Source organism: Rhineura floridana, chromosome 15 (assembly GCF_030035675.1).
Source record: "Rhineura floridana isolate rRhiFlo1 chromosome 15, rRhiFlo1.hap2, whole genome shotgun sequence".
In the NCBI taxonomy this organism is placed as follows: Eukaryota; Metazoa; Chordata; class Lepidosauria; order Squamata; family Rhineuridae; genus Rhineura; species Rhineura floridana.
This window is the reverse complement of record NC_084494.1, coordinates 24,883,755-24,902,779: the sequence shown is the minus strand read 5'-3', so window position 1 is coordinate 24,902,779 and position 19,025 is coordinate 24,883,755. Positions and strand designations below refer to the sequence as shown.

General features: G+C 46.6%; 1 protein-coding gene across 2 annotated transcripts in view; it reads right to left on the bottom strand.

The window, feature by feature from the left end:
* Nucleotides 1–19,025, bottom strand: part of KMT2B (lysine methyltransferase 2B) — a 73,987-nt gene that overhangs the window by 22,989 nt on the left and 31,973 nt on the right. Inside the window, exons 8-22 of one of the 2 annotated variants that reach the window (XM_061597073.1) lie at nucleotides 13,918–14,163; nucleotides 13,001–13,095; nucleotides 11,803–11,901; nucleotides 10,044–10,157; nucleotides 9,655–9,801; nucleotides 6,758–6,853; nucleotides 6,540–6,657; nucleotides 5,274–5,387; nucleotides 4,729–4,913; nucleotides 3,617–3,709; nucleotides 3,437–3,526; nucleotides 3,181–3,254; nucleotides 2,351–2,475; nucleotides 1,746–1,849; nucleotides 1,064–1,201 (exon numbers count right to left, since the gene is read on the bottom strand). In XM_061597073.1, the coding sequence (XP_061453057.1) occupies nucleotides 1,064–1,201; nucleotides 1,746–1,849; nucleotides 2,351–2,475; nucleotides 3,181–3,254; nucleotides 3,437–3,526; nucleotides 3,617–3,709; nucleotides 4,729–4,913; nucleotides 5,274–5,387; nucleotides 6,540–6,657; nucleotides 6,758–6,853; nucleotides 9,655–9,801; nucleotides 10,044–10,157; nucleotides 11,803–11,901; nucleotides 13,001–13,095; nucleotides 13,918–14,163 (1,838 nt within the window). The remainder of the gene's footprint in view (nucleotides 1–1,063; nucleotides 1,202–1,745; nucleotides 1,850–2,350; nucleotides 2,476–3,180; nucleotides 3,255–3,436; nucleotides 3,527–3,616; nucleotides 3,710–4,728; nucleotides 4,914–5,273; nucleotides 5,388–6,539; nucleotides 6,658–6,757; nucleotides 6,854–9,654; nucleotides 9,802–10,043; nucleotides 10,158–11,802; nucleotides 11,902–13,000; nucleotides 13,096–13,917; nucleotides 14,164–19,025) is intronic. The other variant, XM_061597074.1, reaches the window with a different exon arrangement.

Here is a 19,025-nt window from a genome sequence, read left to right as displayed (position 1 = left end):
CTTCTTGTCCCTGCCAAACACTCCATTCCTTCTCCCCTTTTCATCACCAAGCTCACCCTACATGTTGATGCAATCAGCTACAGAAAGCAGCAATGTCAACACGGCAGACTTGTTGCAACCATCTAGTTGCTTAATAATCGCCGCATGTTGCTCTCGCAGCAGTGAACACTTGGAAGCGTTTTTCAGTGCCATCCCAGAGGGGAAAAAGTGTTAATTCTTCATTCAAGTAGAGTTTCTGGATAGGAAGGTGGGTCTAGGGAACACATACTCCAATCAACATATGAGAATGGGCAGCTACACCACTACCACATCTGCAAGGCTATTCTACGCTGTGCACGTGTCTGGAAATTACTGGAGCAAAATTCAGCACACCAAGAATCTCAGCAATTGACTTTAAACAAAGATTTTTTAGCGCCAACAACTGCAAAAGTATGGCTGAAATACTGGGAGCGTCGGCTGAAGACAGAATGGAGCTCAGTGGGACTTTTCAGGAATTTAAAGGGGGGGTAGGCTAGTTCAGTGTTGCACAGAAGTTGTGGAGAATCTCAAGCTCAGGGCTGAATAACCTCCAGGCTTCTCTGTTCAACCCACAGGACTTGCCTGGGGCCATACCTCATCTGCCCTGGCCACAACCCTCGCAGGCCCTCTTTGAGTACCACTGCCTGGCTGGAATGCGTCTTGGAATTGTGGTAATGCCTCTTGCTTGGCTGGATGCATCTCTGTGCGCGCGCGCATGTATACGCATACACGCATACATCATCATTCATCATCTGACTTTTGTATGGCTGAAACAGCGCCTACTATACGAGGGTAAGAGTCATGCCTTTTGCCCACTTTTGTCTCCGGTCATGCCCACCACTGACTTGTGGCCCCCAGGAAGGTTGCCTACAAGGGGATGTGGCCCTCGGAATGAAAAAGGTTCTCCGCCCCTGTTCTATGGTGTCCTGCCTCTGCTATTTTTGCTCGTGTGACAGATTTCTGAAGTGGTCACGGTGGTCACAAGGAGGGTCTAGTCCTGCTCTTTTCTGATGTACTTTGCAGAATGGAGAGAGACCCGACTCACCATTTGCCGACCCCGGGCCACAGCAGCATGCACATTCTTCAGGGAGCCATCGTTCTCCTCAAAGACCTCGGCTGACCAGATGGCACAGTTGACATGAGTCCACTCATTTTGGCCGATGTACAGCAGCCTCCCTGCGTCCTGAAGGGTAGGTAAAGAACTTGTGTTAAAAGGAAGGGGAAGGCGACACCTCAGGATCTACCCATTAAAAAGGGATTTGCAAGGGATACAAAGAGCCATCTCTCTGAAATGAGGCAGGACTCGGAGGCTAGATTTCCTGGTTCTGTTCGATCCTCTCTTTAAACTACCTTCTCCACACTCAATAACACAAAGTCAGACTTGATAGCTCCCAGCATCCTCCCATGGTTCTTTCCTTATTCCCCCTCAAGGAAGGGCAGGTGAATTCCAATATCCAGTGGTTAGGACACTTTCCATTTCCCATCAATAGCTGCTAGTCCTGATGGCTACATACTTCCAGGTTGTGAAACATCATGCCTCTGAATACCAGTTGCTGGGGAACGACAGCACGAGAGAGGTCTATTGTGCTCATGTCCTGTTTGTAGGATTGCCAGAGACATCCGATTGGGCACTGTGGGAAACAGGATGCTGGACTAGACAGGACTTTGGGTCTGATCCAGAAGGGCCTTTCTTATGCTCAAATCAGAACAGGGAGGTCTAGTCTTACCTTAGAGGGAGCGTCACCGTACTGGAGGCACAGGGCACACTGTCTCTTGTCCTCAGGGTCAGCCAATAGCTGCTGTGGCAAAGCATGCTCTGTGTCTTTCCCAGCTACAAGGAGAGAAGGAAAAGAGGTAGGTGTTGAGTTCCAGCCACCAGAGAGCAACTTCCAGAGAGGAGCCAAAGATCTTGGATAAGGAACCTGTAGCCCTTCAGATGTTGCTGGACTCCAGTTCCCATCATCCATTACAAGTAGCCATACTGGCTGGGGACAGACTCCAACGCTGTCTTGGGGAGGGCACAATTTCCTGCCCCTGATATAGAGGGAAGCAGAAAAGAAAGGAGGCAGCACAGAGGACATGCCTCAATCACAGAGCATATGGCTTTGCATGCAAATGGTCCCAGATTCAATCCAGGGCATCTCCAGAAAGTGTTGGGAGAAACTCATCTGAAACCTGGAGAGCCACTGCCAGTCAGTGTAGGCAATATGGAGCTAGTTGGACCAATGACCTGACTGAGTATAAAACAGCTTCCTATGTTGGAGTCTGCATGCATAGAGATAGCTCCTTCACCTTGAGGCCTTTTTTCCCCTCTTCAAAACCAAAGCCTTACCTGTCTTTTCAGGCCCAGTGGAAGTGAGATGGCTGTTGGCAGTTGGGATGACCTCCTCAGGCTGCCTCCACTGAGCATAGATGTGGTCAGAGGAGGGAGGCAGAACAGCATTAGGAAGCATGCCACTGTTGGGGGGGGGGAAAGAAGCCATCAGGGGCTGCAGAGGCTTTCTTCAAAGGAAATCCCTAACTGAATAGTCTGAAATAGGCCACAGAATCAGGCAGGGACTGAAATGTAAAAATGGAGACAAGGTGTGTGTGTGACAGGATCTAAACTCAACCATGGGACATGTGGTCCAGTGAACAGATAACTGGCCTTGGCACTGGGAAGCACAGGGCCAAGCCTGCACCTTTCCCATGAATTTGCTGTGCAGCCTCTTATCTGTCAAGCCTGAGTTCCCAGCCTATAATGTGGGAATACTGACTCATCTCAGCAGGTTTTTGTGAGAATACTAATTGTCCAATGTCACTTTACCAAATGTGACAAGTGTGACAAGAATGGAGAGCAGCACGTGCTGTGTGTATTCCATTCCTGTGACCCATCCAAGCCCTTCCCTCAATTCCTTTAGGAATAGCTAAACATTTCAGAGAAAACTGCTTACGTACGGTGATTTTATTTTTTTTAGTGTTTGCCCACAGCTATGAAGCATAGGGGTATCTACGTTTAACCCCCACCCCTCTGTAGAGATTTCCCAAAACATTGTCAGAGTTTCCATATTCTGAGCTGCACACAATGTTCCATGTAATTCACGGTGTGGCTGAAGCCTCAAACTGCCCCAAAGTGGCACCAATCAGAGAAGCACTCCATGCTCTCAAGTGCCGAGTACTCACTTGGGGAGGGTTCTGTTATGGGTCCAGTGCTTTGCATCCTGAGCATCAAACCAGCTGAAGAACTTTTCCATCAGCTGGAAAGATAAAAAACAGGCACTTACTAGGCTACTCAGCAAGGCTGTGCATAATTGCAGAGGAAGAAGCCCTCCAAGCCAGGGCAGAGCAGTGCACACACATGGATGTCCCATTCAAGTCGTTTGGGATTAGGTCAATCCAGACCGACACCCCACCCCAAAATCCAGATCGTACAGAGTACCTCGATGTAGACCGCCTTTGCAGTAAGGCCGCTCTGGTCCTCTTCCATGTGCCCCAACAGGACCCCCACCATGTCCTCATTGAAGCTGTGCTGCAAAGAGAGAAAGCAGCTCAGCAAAGGTCAGAGGCCTTGCTCCCATTTGTCCAGCTCCAGCCCGGAATCCCCGCTTCCAACACTCACCACGGACGAGTAGTGACCCTGTTCAAAGAGCTTGTTGACAGTGCGCAGGTCACAGGGCCGCAGGTGAACCTTCACGCCGTCATCTGGGCAGCACTGGTAAGAGCAAAGAGTTAAAGGGAATGGGATGCTGCCATCTATGCTACACCCTCCACCCCACCTCTGCCTATGGCACATAAAGAGCTTTGTAACATTAGGAGCCTGTGCTGCAATAAATCAGAAACATTTCCCATAAGCCCCCTTCTGTAGGCAAGATCTTCTTTCCCCCCTTTCATCATGGCAAACAACCTTCAGACCAATAAGTCATCCAGAAGTGTTCCCACCTGACCACAGAATGTGTAACCAGACCAAAGGAGAAAGGAAGGAGTGAGACTGTGTGTCTGATGGTTTGTGAGCAGGGCTGTAGAATGTTGGTAGAAATCCAATAAAAATAAAATAAACCAATAAAAGCTTTGAAATTAATAAAAATAAATTTGACAGATTTCTAGGATGAATAATGAGAGACACATAATTTTCTAGGTTAGGTTCTCTGGAGAAACAGTAGTAACACAAGAAAGAAGCAAAGAAAGAACACAATCAAACATACAAAAATGTAATTTTCCATCTTTGGAGATGCAGTCCTAATTGCAGGTGCTGCCACCACTCACCATATGCTCAGAGGCACGTTACCAAATTCTTCCAAGCTACACAGGAAGTGGATTGGACTGTGATAGGCCATCCCAAACTGTCTTTGCATTTTTACAAATTTGTAGGGCGCTACAATATCTCAGAGAGGAGGTCAGGTTTCCTGCTTCCCTGGTGCATTATAGCTGCCCAATTTCCCTGCTTTTTAAAGTTTGATAGAAATATCTGTTGGCTAGAGGTATGTTCTCAAACTGCAAGGGTTTTTTGTCTGTTAGTGAATCTTTTCCTTAAAAAGAAGGGCAAGATTGTGTCCATCTTGTCAGATGCCACACAGACATGGTGTGTGATGGCATCCAGCCCAATTAGACTCAAAATATGCCTTCAAAACTGCAGCTGGGCCAAGATAGTATCTTTCAGTATGACGACAACATCAGAGCGAAGATCGAAAAATACCTGGCTCGCTGTTCTTATGCATGCCCTAAAGAACAAACCTGGGCACACTGCAGCAGGGGAGTGGCACATTTGGAGCTCAGCAGCCCCTGAAGCACCTGCCGGAGACCCTTGCGCAGTTCTGAGCTGAGGACCTCTCGCCACTTGGCCTTGTCACTGCCACAGCAGGGCCGGCAAGCATAGATGACACTCTCGGGTAAGTTGGACAAGATCTCATAGCCCTCATCTAGAGGAGAGGGAAGGAACACATCAGATATGTCTAATTCTAGCCCAAAGACTGTCAAAATCATCGTCAGGCCACCATGCTGCACACTAATACTAGCAAGCTTTGCAGCCTTACACCGTCAAGTGCAAGGCCCAGCCAGGAAGTAGAGAAGAGAAAATATCACAAGCGGCAGGTAACTGAACAGAGGCTGTGACTTGCATGTGCCTCTCATTCGTTTTGTCTTCTCTGAACCCTGCCAGAAGTCTTCTCCCGCCCCATCAATTCCCCCATACAAGATGCAGGCAGGCAGACATATCTGGAGGAGGAGAGAGGGGGAATTTGTGACGCAGCAGACCATATTGCTTTGGGCACAGAACAAACCTGAAAGCCCCTCACACTTGGCATGAACCCAGTGGTCACACTTGGCGCACTGCATCATCTTGCTCTCATAGTCATTGTCTTCATAGCAGTGCAAGCAGATTGGGCAGTAGTTACCTGGATGGGAAAAGGGGGGGGGAAGAGACAGAACAAACCAATCTCTTCTCTTCTTCTAAAGGCCAGATGAGATTCAAAGACCTCTCACCACCACCACCACCCTCCAAAAAGGGCTGTATATTCATTTTCCATTTATTTATTTGCTCCGTTTATATCCCAAACCTTCCAAGTCCAAAAATTGTATCAGGGAAGCAAATAAATATAACACCATGAAATATAATATCAATCTATTTTGGAAAGTTGTTTGTTTGCTATGCATTTGGACACCTCTTAAGATATCACATCCAAATTTTGCTGGACAGTTTCTGAGATCAAGGACCAAGTTTTTGTCTATGTTTAGATACAATTTGACACCATTTTGAATCAAGATGGCAGACTGAACCTTTCAAACCTGTACTGATTTTAACTCCAGTTTACATGATGGCTCCTGAGATCAAGGACCAAGTTTTTGTCTATGTTTAGATACAATTTGACACCATTTTGAATCAAGATGGCGGACTGAACCTTTCAAAACTGCACTGGTTTTAACTGCTGATTTTTAAACTGTACTGATTTTTTGTCGTTTGTTTCTTGGAATTCCCAAGCAATGCCAGGGACAAGGCTGCTAGTAAATATAAAACCTAAAACAGAACAGCAGAAAAGACTACCAGTTAAAAATGGCAACCTTTACCTCAGCTGCTTGAAACTGAGAAAGAAAAATCTAGCAATTCTAAAAGTTCAGGAAAAACAAAAATGTTTTTGCCTGGTATCTGAATGCCATCAGAACAGACTTCAGGCAAGTCCTTCTGGAGAAGCCATTGCAAAGGTGAAAGGCCACCATCAAAAAGGCTTTTTCTTTCACCAGTAGTCACCTGCCACAGGACGTGGGAAGATCTGGAGGACAACCTAAGATAATAATGCCAATGAACGGGTAGACTGGCATGGGACAAAGGAGAACAACAAATATTTGGGTCACAATGTCATGTTCAGCTTTGCTGGCTAGGGCCATTTAAAAAAAAAGGTACATTCTGTGCGAGTGTAGGATGCAAACCTATTTGTGGAATGTTAGCTCTGCTCAGTAATATGCATGCCTCCTCCTGCCAGCCCAGTGCCTTACCTGACAAGGTCACAATGAAACTCATGGCATTTTTCAGATGATTTCACTGCACTCACCTTTATTATACAGCACGGAGCAAGCAGAGCACAAACTGTAGTCACTAGACCACTCAGTGTCCCAGTTCTTCCCTGGAGCGGTCCCACAACTCTTACAGCGGATGCAGGCTGAACAGATCTGAACAGGAAGGGGATGAAAGAGACCGATTAGCAGCTGAAACACAAGGACAGCAGAGTCTGCAGAACTAGAGGGTGCAGGGAATCTGCAAGACGCTTACCCAGCCCTTCCTCTTACGGAAGGGTTTAGTGGGGTAGTTGGGTCCAAGGCAAGCCAGATGATAGCAGTTCCTGCAGCGCTCACATTCCAACAGTTGCTGCAGCAGGTTGAGGAAGGAAGAGGGGAGGGAAAAAAGAAAGGTATTAGACACACACTGTATGGCAAGACTGCACTGCAACTCCTCACAGGTGCCATAGAACTCCAATGAGAAATACAAAGAACATATACAGGGAAGAAGAATAAAGCAAAGCAGATATCTACAGATCTGCGCGGACAGATGTGATCAAAACACAGGGAGAGTAGAATGTGTCCATTGGTTTCATATGTAGAACTTATCCATGAAAATCAGGATTCTTATAAACAAAAGGGTCATGGCTCTAGATCTCATGCCAAGGATGGATCTCCTTAGCATTTTATCCAAACATATCCCCAGCCAGTCCTCCATGATGTTGTGGGTATTATTTCACCTGCCTTCCATGTATAAAATCTTGAGGTCATCTGTTCCTCTCTTTCTTTTTTGTACAGCCAGGGCACCACAAATCTTTCCTGGTCCTGCTTTTGGTCCACCTTTTCCTTCCTGTGCATACTGCTAAAAACCCTTTGCTCACACTCTAGTTCCAGGGCATTTTGTCCAGGGCATTTTCCTTGTAGGTAACCTTTCAGGGTCTGAATACCAGGAGTGGGAGGGGCCATCCCTTCTCTCTCTCTTCTCTCTGCAGCTGTGATTTTTGTCAGGATCATAGTGTGTTATAGCCTTGCCTTGGCACCAATGGGAGCTTCTTCTCTACACCTAATTGCCATGGAGGGGGCCAGGAGGGGAGGCCATGGGCGAATCCAGATCCAAAGACACAGCGGGCCAGATCTGACCTGCAGACTGACCGCTCCCCATCCTTACTTTAGTTACTTCTCCTTTCATCTACTGCAGTCTTCCCCTTGCTGAGAAGCCCTCCTGCACCTCTCTTCCACTCAGTACTCTGGCTAGAATAATCTATATTGTATTCTGTTTCCGGCATGCCTGGAACACTCAACTAATATATTCTGCACAGTGCCCATACTGTGCCAAGGTCTAAGTCAGCTTTGTATTTAACAACTTCCTGATAGCCACAGATGATCAGTAATCACATGCCTGTTAACGAGCATGCAGGTAGAAGAGGGATGGACTGCTCCATCCCTCCCACCCTCCTCTGATTCCAGCCCCTTGGTTTTTGAGCTAGCTGTAGAGGAATGAAAGTCTCTTCCCTTCACGACCATTATGGAAATGCAACAAGCTAGCAAGAAGAGGGACGGACAGGGAAAGGCAGTAGCTCAGTGGCAGAGCATTTGTTTTGTATGCAGAGGGTCCCAGGTTCAGCCCCCAGCATCTCCAGGTAGGGCTGAAAAATTCTCCCTGTCTGAAACTCTGGAGAGCCACTGCCAATCAGTGCAGACAGTACTGAGCTAGATGGACCAATTGTCAGATTCAATATAAGGCAGCTTCTTCCATGAGCTCACTTGGCAGAAGATAATGTTTTTTTACTCACTTATCTCCATGCTGTCTATGGAAAAGGGGGGCTTTCCTTCTTCTATAACTAGCATAGAAATGCAAACTAGTAACCTCTTAGGCTAGTAAAAAAAAACCTTCCCTGCAAGTTAGTTACTAATATTTCCAAGGTTGCAGTTAAGTCTAGCAAGTAAATAACCAGGAATGTGAACGTTAAGCTCTTTCCCTCCCCATTTTAATTCTGCAGCACAGACAAACAATTATGCAGCCTGCATAAACTATGCAAATTAAACACATTTGCTGATGCTTTATGACTGGTTCCTCTTGCCGTGGAAAAAGGCAAAGAGGATGTAACCTCCCCCCCCCTGCTCTGAAATCCTGCCCATCCCAAGATATCATCAAGCATTATTGCCTTCATGCGTCAAGAAAATGGTTTCCTTGCTTTAGGCCTCTGGGTAGAAGATGGCCTCTAGATAGAAATTGTTTCTCACTAAGTGAAATTATCTTATGGAGTTGAGGCGCCTACGTTATCTTAAGTTTGCTGTGCTCCAAGGTCAGGGATGAGACCTGCTAATTGGGAAAGTTGCTTCAGCTGTGGGAAGGCAATATGCCAAAGTACCAAAACATTCTTGCTTAGAAGCCTTCTGATTGGTTAATGAGATTCATCCTGGTTGTTATCCTTTTCAGTATAAATCTAGCCCCATTCATGACTTTGGTGCCCCACCTGATACCTCTGGAACGCTTTGGGAGGACATCTGTGACATGCTATGAGCTTTGTTCCTATGGGATCAATGCTGTTATGGTATGTATAAAGCTAGGACAAGTTAGTTTTATTGTTGCAGCTTATAATTCCCAGCTGGATTTCTTAAATGTATCCTGGTTCTTCTTAATTCTGCTATTTTTAAAATCATTTAAATAAATCTGCCTCATTTATCATTGGTGTGAGTCTTCCTAGATAAACCTTTGGTACTGAATCTAGCTCCTCACCTCTTGGTTGCCTGCTTCTGGGTGGTTCTGTTAGCCTAAGGCTCGGGAAGCAGAGTCCTGTTTTTAGCTCTTGCTTCTCTGGCATCTTAGGGATAGCTGGTAAGGGCTGGGAGTCTCCTGGCCCAGGCTGGTTGGACAGGAAGAGTGATGGCAGCATACCTTGCAAGGTTGGTGTTAGACCCCGGACATTAGGCTGAACCACCAAGGATTGGTTCCTGGATTTTGGGGCAAGTCCTTGACACCAGGAAGGTTATTATTTTTTTTAAATGAGAACTCTGAAATACCAAAAATGCTGAGTTCTGGCCATATTTCTGCAATTAGGCAGTTCAATCACAGAGCATGAGCAGCCCCAATAAGCAGCCCCAATAAGCAGCCCCAATAAGCAGCAGTGTTACTTTCCCAGTAACCCACACTGAGCCATGCCCGCTTGCCTTGGATGCCTTGTTTTTTCGACCACAGACGTGACAGAATTTGCAGCGACGGCAACACCAGCTTTCCTCCTGCTCGGGCAGTGGCTGTTCATCCTCCTCTAGGCAGAAGATGTGGAAGGGATCGCAACACACCTGACAGAACACAAGCTGCAAAGTGCATGATGGGCAGCTGCATTAGTCATCTTTTGGCAAACAGAAGCCAGAAACTCTGCAATTAGAAGCCTCTTTTATTTTAACCCCTAGGTCCCCACCTCATTTCAGGCACAAAGAACACAGCTGACCCTCTTCACCGCACAAATGTGGGGTCCTAATTTTTTCCTCCACCAGGTTGCTGGGGTACCGGAAAGCCCAAAATTCAGGCATCCTCACCCCCACTCCTCCAGACGCACCTGATGGAATCCTTTGCTAGCACAGAGTAGGCACACCATCTGTGTGGAGACCGGCACCGAGGTGAGGATGCTGAGGCCGCCCATCAGCCAAACGTTCTCCAAGTCACAGTCTTCCTACAAGATACCCAAGTGAGGGAAAAGTTGCTGTGAAAGCTTTGGAGCTAAAGGGACCAAGTTTTTAAATTGAAAAGGATAAGAGATCAACTAGCTCAGATGTGGAGAACCTGTGACCCTCCTAAGTGCTGCTGGACTACAACTCCCATCATTCTTGATGGAACGCCTCTCTCAGTACGAACCCACCCATACACTACGCTCAACATCAAAGGCCCTCCTCCGGGTGCCTACTCTGAGGGAAGCTCGGAGGATGGCAACAAGGGAGAGGGCCTTCTCAGTGGTGGCCCCCAAATTATGGAATGATCTCCCTGACGAGGTGTGCCTGGTGCCCACACGGCTATCTTTTTGGCGCCAGGTCAAGACTTTCCTCTTCTCCCAGGCATTTTAACATGTGTTTTCAATTGTTTTTAAAAGATGTGTTTTTAAATTTGTATATTTGTTTTTAATGTTTTTAGTTACTGTAAACCACCCAGAGAGCTTTGGCTATGGGGCAGTATATAAATACAATAAATAAATAAATTCCTGACTTTTGGCCATGTTGGCTGTGGCTGATGGGAACTGGAGTCCAACAACATCTACAGGGACACAGATTTCCCAAGCCCTGATCTAGTCCTCTGGGAGGGGTTGTGCTTCACCATACCAAAGATCCTACATTCAATCGCATACAGCAGGGCTAGTGCCTTTCATTGTAGGCTATTACTGAGCTAGCTTCCTATGTTCCATATAACACTTAAGGGAGAGTCCATACACCCATCTGTTATCTCTCCTGTCATCCCCCACCAATATCAGCCTATGTTAGTGTATCCCAAGCAGACAGCTGGTGCAGTACAGAAAAAGGACCTTAAAGGAAAAGATATATTGAAAGCCAGGATGCAAACAGCCTCTGTGCAGCTAAACCAATACTACTGTGAGAAAGATTCCTTCCCAAGTCCCCCAATCCCAAGGTAGACAGAAAGGAACAGGAACCCTACAAACCAGAGGGAAGGGTCTCCAGCAGGGTGCCTGTCGCTACCGCTTTTGGCTCATTCCAACCTCCCAGTCCATCTTCTCCCCCCCTCCCTGATGCTTGTGCAAAAGCAGTGCTCCAAGGCAGCTAGAAAAGCCAATAACCTCCCCCCCCAGCAACATAAACACACCCATGGTACACAATCACCCCTCAACCAGAGTATTTCTGGCAACTCCATCAAGTTAGACAAAGTTGTGCTTTGCAGATTCCATGTCCAATGGGTATGGGTTATATCCTCAGTAGCACTAAGTCATGGGCCCACTAGTGCAAGGATGTCCACTTGTGCAACGAGACTCCCCCCATCTCTTCTAGGGGTTTCCCCAACCCTCCAGAACAGATGTGGGGACAGCACAGAACACACAGGGGGGAAGTCCCATTGTGTAAGCTGCTAGGACACATTCACTGGATACCACCCTGTATACAGCTGATTTGTGAATGAAGGGTGGATTGGGGGCAGACTTTAAGGCATTCTGGCTGATTTGCAATTGGATGATCATCCTATCACCTGAGCAAAAGGGGGGGGGTGTTCCCAAGAGGGAATTAATGTTTTGATCCACCATTTGCCAAACAACTTATCTCTGGCTTCAATATCATTGTTTCAAATAGGTGTCTCTCAGGCAGATACTCCCTGCTCCTCACCTTGAAATCAACTCTGAGCCGGTGGATGCCGTCTGTGGATTTTTGTTTCCCATTCCAGCCATTGGAAAAGGATGGGAGTATGCCAGACGATGGGACATCCTGGAGAAGGAAAGGACAGTGGCAAGTTAACAGAGGGAAACAGGAAATGCAATATGTGGCAGCTTCCCTTAACTGGGTGAAAGCTAATGTCTTCGGACCAGGAGGGCCAACTAGATTAGGAAAGAGGATTTCTGCTGTATTTAAAATCCTATACACTAATAGTGAACTCATTCTCCTGATGTAGCCAAAACAGCAACCCCCCCCCACACACACATATATAAGGTGGAGATAATCAGCAGGCTCTGGGGAGCCCCAAGGTTTGCAACCACACAAAAACACTTTAAGAAAAAAATTACAAGGGGTAAAAGGCTACAAACGAGCCCAATGAGGACTCAGTATGCTCAGCGGCCATGCAATCCTGGGTGCTGTGGGCGAGAGGACAGGCAGAGGGAACAGAGCACAATTAGCTTAAGCTGTGGCCCTCCAGGTGCTGTTGAACTCTAACTCCCATCAGCCTTAGCCAGCATGACCAATGGTAGGGATGATGGGAGGTTAGTCCAACAGCATCTGTAGGGCTATAGGTCAGCCAATCCTGGAACACAGTATTCCGAAAAGAAGCACTTCCGGCTAGCTGGCTGAACCTTGAATAAAAGCACTCTGCACTGTTAAGCGTTTTTCTGCAGCTCTCATTTGTATGTATATGGTGCTTTTCCTATGCTCAAAGCTATTTGTATACAAAGCCTTGTTTTTCAAAAACAGTAAGCAAACAGAAAAACCTCATTGAAAATCAGCCGCCGCCAAAGGAAGTCTGAACAGTCTACATGTTACCTCAGCAGCCTAAAACCCTTTGAAACAGGTAGGTTTGAAAGGCCACAAGAGAAGAGCTACTTCTGAGATTCTGCCTGGATCTTCAAAGCCACAGCTTCATTCCAAAGACGACTTGAGCATTTGCCCCACTCCCTACACACAGCGCTCACTCAAAACAGCAGAGGGCATGCTGAACACTTTACACTAAATTCATGGGCTGTGTTGTCCTCTGTTGCCCCCACACAAAGAGCTCTGGATGAGATAAAATGTGGAACATCATAAAAATGCCCCATCTTAAAACCCAGCTAGCATGGACACTATACCCTTTACTTACTCCTTGGCAAAGCCTCACCTTCTCTGGTCTCTTTCTGGCCTTCAGCTGCACTACAGGCTGGAGGGGGGTTCTGCGGGGTCGACTCTGCTCCTCCGAGTCCATGGGAAGCAGATCTGGAAATCAAAGAAGGAACTGCAAGTCAACAAGCTATTTCCTTCCCAGCCAGCTTTGATCAGTGGATGCGGTCCTGTTATTTTTCTCAAAAGCACAGCAACTCACCTAGCCTTGTAGAGGAGGGCTGAGGAATCTGTGGCCATCCAGACGCTGTTTGGACTCCAGCTCCCATGCACCCCAGCCAGCATGGCCAACAGTTGGGAATGATGGGCCCTATAGTCCAACAAGATCTGGAGGACCAACAGTTCCCCCATCCCTACAACATGCTTGGGAGTTAACATTTGCCTTGTTAGGAAGGAAGGAAGGAAGGAAGGAAGGAAGGAAGGAAGGAAGGAAGGAAGGAAGGAAGGAAGGAAGGAAGGAAGGGAGGGAGGGAGGGAGGGAGGGAGGGAGGGAGGGAGGGAGGGAGGGAGGGAGGGAGGGCTTAGTAGTGGTGGGGAAGAATTCCTGCCTGACTCCATTTCGAAGTCTTCAACTATGGCACATTCTGGGAACATCTGTTCTTCACCAAGGTGGAGAAGGTGGACAGAGTCCTGCCAAGCCCATTTAATAGTCCAGGGCTGCTTGCTTGGCCCAAGGGCTGTAGAATAATAACGGCTGCTTCACACACAACGAAACTCCAACAGAAAAGCTGGAGTGCAAGTCCTGCATGCAGACCCCTCCACACACCAGCCATAACTGTTGTGGCTTCCCAGGCTGCAAGTGCACACAGCTAATTAGCCCTCTGTCCAATCAGTGCACGTGGCCACCTACGTGCAGGACTCATAAACCCCTACTTGGATGTCACGGGCGAAGCAACCTTGAAGCTCTCTCTGTCTCACCCGAGTCCCGGGAGGATTTCCGGCGATGCGTTGCTGAGCCAGATACTGGCTCCGCGTCCGAGTCGGAGGATTCAAAGATGTCATAGGAGGGCCTCTGCTTGACGCAGCGCCGGGCTGACTTGCGCTGGAGCAGGGAGTCTTGCTCAGCCGTCTCCGTGGCTCCCAGCATGACCTCCCAGGGGGCTGGGAACTCCTCTTGAGAATCCTCTGAATCCCAGGGAACGATGGGTTTCACTACTGTACGGCCTGAAGACAAAGGCATGGGTGAGCGGAGTCTCACAATCAGCCTCCAACAGTACGTGGATGCTAACCAGGAGGAACTAGTTTCTCCCATTCCCCTCCGCCCTATCACACACTCTGCAAAGGTGCTCATGCATGCAAGAGAGAACCAACCACTAATATTGTTCATATTAGCTGGTGCAAGAGCAATGCAGTACAGTGCAGTGGGTTAGAATGCTGTGTTAGGTTTGGGGTGACTGAAGTTCAAATCCTCACTCAGCCATGAAGTTCCTTGGATGGCCACCTCTCAGCCTAAGCTATCTCACCAGGTTGTAAGGATAAAAGGGAGAGGCAAAGGAAGAACCATGTACATCCTTTACCCTAGCCTTTTGACACCTGAGATGCACGTTTTTAGGACTCACCCTATCCTTGTGCCTGCAATTTGTTTGAAACTTTTTTAAAAGTGCTGTATTATAAATTGCTGTGACCCTCTCTGGGATCTTAGGGTGAAGAGTAGGTAATAAATCAAAATTAAAAACAATTAATACCTTGCGGTCTCTGGAGAAAAGTTAGGACACAAATGTAACAAAATGAACAATACATCTTGTAGCAACTTTCACTTTGCTTAGCTAGCTGGAGTTCAACAGAGCAAGACCACTTGGGATTTCACCTGTGGCAAAGCCTCGTTAGCCGACTTACCATAGACAGGGATCATATTTCCCCTTTGCAACAACTGCTCAGTCCTCTCCCCTCCTCCAGTAATCTGGTGCACAGAATATCTGCCTGTCTCTGACATAAAAGCTGTGCGGAGGCGCCACCCTGCCTTTCTCAACAGGCTAACAAAATTGCTTCCTTGCTCAGGCAGAGAATTTGGCAGCCTCTTTAACTGCCTCATTTCCAATACAAAGGAGATTTAAGCATTCACCTGGCCATGACAGTGTCTGGCCCATTGTTCACATCACAAGGCTTTCAGGGTGTCCCAAGAAAAGCTTTGCTACATTCAGTTCCAGAAAGAAGGGCAGCTGTGGAGCAGCACAAGACACATGCTTACGCAGAAGTAAGTTCTGAGCTTAGACCCATTTAAATGTGCATAGGATTGCAGCTCTAGTTTGTTATAGCAAACATTAAAAAGGGAATCTTCTGCCCCCTGAAAGACTAACTGCTTGAAAGATTAGTCACATATGCAGACAAAGTTCCATGAAGAGGCTCCACGAAAGCTTATGCTGCAGAAAATCTCTTGTTGTGTTAGTCTTTTAAAGGTGCCACAAAACTCTCTTTTTTTGCGTGTTTGCTATGTGAAGTAATAACCCCAATGCCTTTCTTTTTATTATTCCACCCCTTTTCCCTGGATCTGTGATTCATTAAAGACTCAAAAATCAACATTCTTGGGGGGGGGAGAGCAAAGATCCCTGCCTCAGTTTCCACATTAAACTGGTGATGGGGGAGGGAGGAAAAGACTCAGAAGTTCAGGGGAAAAGGAGGTCACACTACAGGGCCCAGATGTTTAGGGTGAAATTCCTAGCTGTTCTCCCTTCGCACAATCCCAAGAAGCTGAAACAGAGAGGAGTCAGGGAGTCTTGGCTCCAGCTACTAGATCCCATCTCTGCCCAGAGCAGATCCAAGAATCACCAGCCCACCTCCTTGCTTTCATGCCCACCCATTCTCCCCAAACCCACACTCAGCCTCCTTGCCCAGATTATCTGCTCACATAATCAATGCTTCTTCAGTCTGCAGGCAAGCAATGCCATTCTCTCACTCACACACACCAGGCAGGCTCTTTGCTCTGCTCAGGAGCCCTCAGGTGTGAATGGCTTCTGTTGGAGAACCAGGCCCCACCCCTTCCTGATTCCTGCTCACTTCCCCTCTCTCCCCCTCCCCATTCCCAAGTCTGGCAAAGATCACATCCTCCCTCAACTGCATTGTCATAGACCTACCTGTGATTAACACACACCTCTACTATCTTATGTGTATAGGAAGAACAGTCTCATCTCTGTTGGATGAAGGGGGAGTAGCTGTTGTCCAAGGACAGAGATGAGACTGTTCTTCCTATACACATTTTAAAAACTCAGCAGGCTGCATTGCCCCTAGCAAAATGGGGAGGAGAAAGACAGAAGCTATTATAACTCTCTCCAGTGACTCCTCCACGGAGCAACTGATGGTCCAATTATAACATACCTTCAACATGCATGTCCTTTTACGGCGTATGACTTGTGTACACACCATACATTTAAAGCATCCCCCCCAAGAATCCTGGGAACTGTTGTTTGTTAAGGGTGCTGGGAAATGTAGCTCTGTGACAGGTAAACTATCATACTCAGGGTTCTTAGGGGGTAGAAATAATGTGCTTTAAATGGATGGTGTCTTTAAGAGGACAGGTCCCTGCCCTGAGGAGTTTACAATCTAAAATTCAATACAGGGGGAAACAGAGGTAGGAGAAGGAAGCAGAGGCAGAAGGTAAAAATGTGGTAAGTTTAATTTAGAAATTATTTTATATAAATGGGTATTGGCCTAGTTACAGTATGACATAGGAACTGTGATGGAAGGGAATTGAGAATTCACTAATAGGGGGAAAATTGTGGTTTAATAACATACCTCTAGCCAACAGATTTTTCTATCAAACTGTAAAAAGCAGGGAAATTGGGCAGCTATAGTGAATGCACCAAGGGAGCAGGAAACCTGACCTCCTGTCCGAGATATTGTATTGCCCTACACATTTGTAAAAATGCAAACACAATTTGGGTTGGCCTTTCGTAGTCCAATCCACTTCCTGTGTAGCTTGGAAGAATTTGGTAAACATTTAATTTTAATCCTGGAGGTAAGAAATGGGATCCTGTGCAAGTTTGCTGAGAATGGATTGATCATTTATATGCTTGCCCTGCAATCATGCATAGGATAGGTGAAACTGACCACGTGGGAGAGGAGATTTGATCATCTGCATGCTCTCTGAGGTCAGCGGGATTTACTTCTGTGCAATCATGCTTAGGATGCTTAGGTAGCGCAGGAGTGGGCAGGAGAGGAGGAAGAAGGAAGAGGGAGAGAAGAGAGGGGGAAGGAGAGAGGAAAGGCCAGTCTGATCATTTGCATGCTTATTGAGTTCAGTAGAATTTACTCTTGATGCAATCCTGTGCATCCTGTGCAATGCTTAGGATAGATGAAACTGACCTGCGGGAAGGGGTGGGGGAAGGGAAGAAGGTGGAGGGAGGAAGAGGAGGGAGGGGAGGAGATTGGGTGGATGGGCGGGCACTGGGCAGAGGAAAAGCACTCTTCCTTTCTAAAAGCAAAACAGTATCATTATTTGTTGGAGTTTCCCCCACCTTTTTATTCTACGGCACTAAGTGCAGTCTCCCACCCAAATTTAAACCAAAGCTGTCACCGGCCACATTCACATCAGACATTTATTTCATTTCAAATAGTCATGGCTTTCCCCAAAGAATCCTAGGAAGTGTAGTTTGTGAAGGGTGCTGACAGTTGTTAGGAGATGCCCTATTCTCCTCACAGAGCTACACTCCCTAGAAGAGGGGCTGACTGTTAAACCACTCTGGCCACTGGAGCTCTGTCAGGGGAATAGGAGTCTCCTAGCAAGTCTCAGCACCCTTCACAAACCACACTTCCCAGGATTCTTTTGGGGAAGCCATGACTATCTAAAGTGGAATAAATGTCTGGTGTGGGTGTGGCCTCCGACTGTCCTAGGCAAACATCTGTTAGTCTGGCTTTTAGAACACTGAGAGTTGGTTCTTACTGAGCATACGTGAGCTATCATAGACTTCAATGTTAAATTTCTTAAAATTAATTAAAAATCAGCCAAGCATTTTTAAAACTTTTAAACTGCAGAAGATGAAGATCAGAGCATGAGGCATGGTCAGTAATAGGATTATAGGTAGTCTATGAGCATGGCTGATTTTTAATTAATTCCAACAAATTATGAGACCACTGACAGAAAAAAGTCCAAGAGGGATCTGGATTTCTTTCTCTTTCTACACTCTGAACTCTCGATTCTCTCTGAGTGTTTTGTATATCACTATGAAAACTTAGAGGATTGTTAAGCAAGCATTTGAGTTCAGGACTATAAGTTTTGTTAGATTTTGTTTTGAAATGAGCTTATAGGAAGCAGCAGAATGGCATGGGGGTATTTTCAATTTAACATGGCAGAATGTGAAAAATCCATGCTGGCTATAGTATACAGCCACTCTTGTGGCTGTATAATAAAAGAACAGTTCACATCATAGCACAGTATGCTTACTTTCTCTGTACATACACAAAAATAAAGGCATTTTGAACAAATCCTTTATATGCAGGTAGCCTAACTTAGGGCTCTGAATCAAGAAGCCCTCAATTAAAATCTTACCTTTTGCCCCACTAGGTGACCTTCGGCAAGCCACCCACTTTAAGCCTCAGCCCTCCCTCTCCTCCTATCTGCAATATGGGGGATGATCGTACTTATCCTGCCTCACAAAGTTGTTGTAAGAATGAACAACAAGGTAATGGATGCAAAGCACTTAGAAAGCAGTATACAAACAATAGATAAAAAGAACATTTTTAATCGTTATTTTCAGAGTGTTAAAATTTCCATATAGCAGAGGGTCCTACAGAAATCTGCCTTCAGAAAGGGTACAGAGGGATCAGGAAGAGCGCATGGCTAAACAAGGTGGAAGAAGATCTGCACCATTTGGTGATTTGATAGCCAGATTTGATAGCCGTGGTTTTCCTTGTCAGTGATGAAGGCTAAAAGTCATTGCAGGTCAGGTTCCATGCCCCCAGTGGTAGCACAGCAATATAACAGCCCCAGAGGTTACAAAGTGTGTTTGTTTTCTCTCCCCCCCACACAATCCCTCATTTGAAAAAAAAAAGTTGAGAACCATGACATCATCTTTTTCTTTATCTTGGGGATG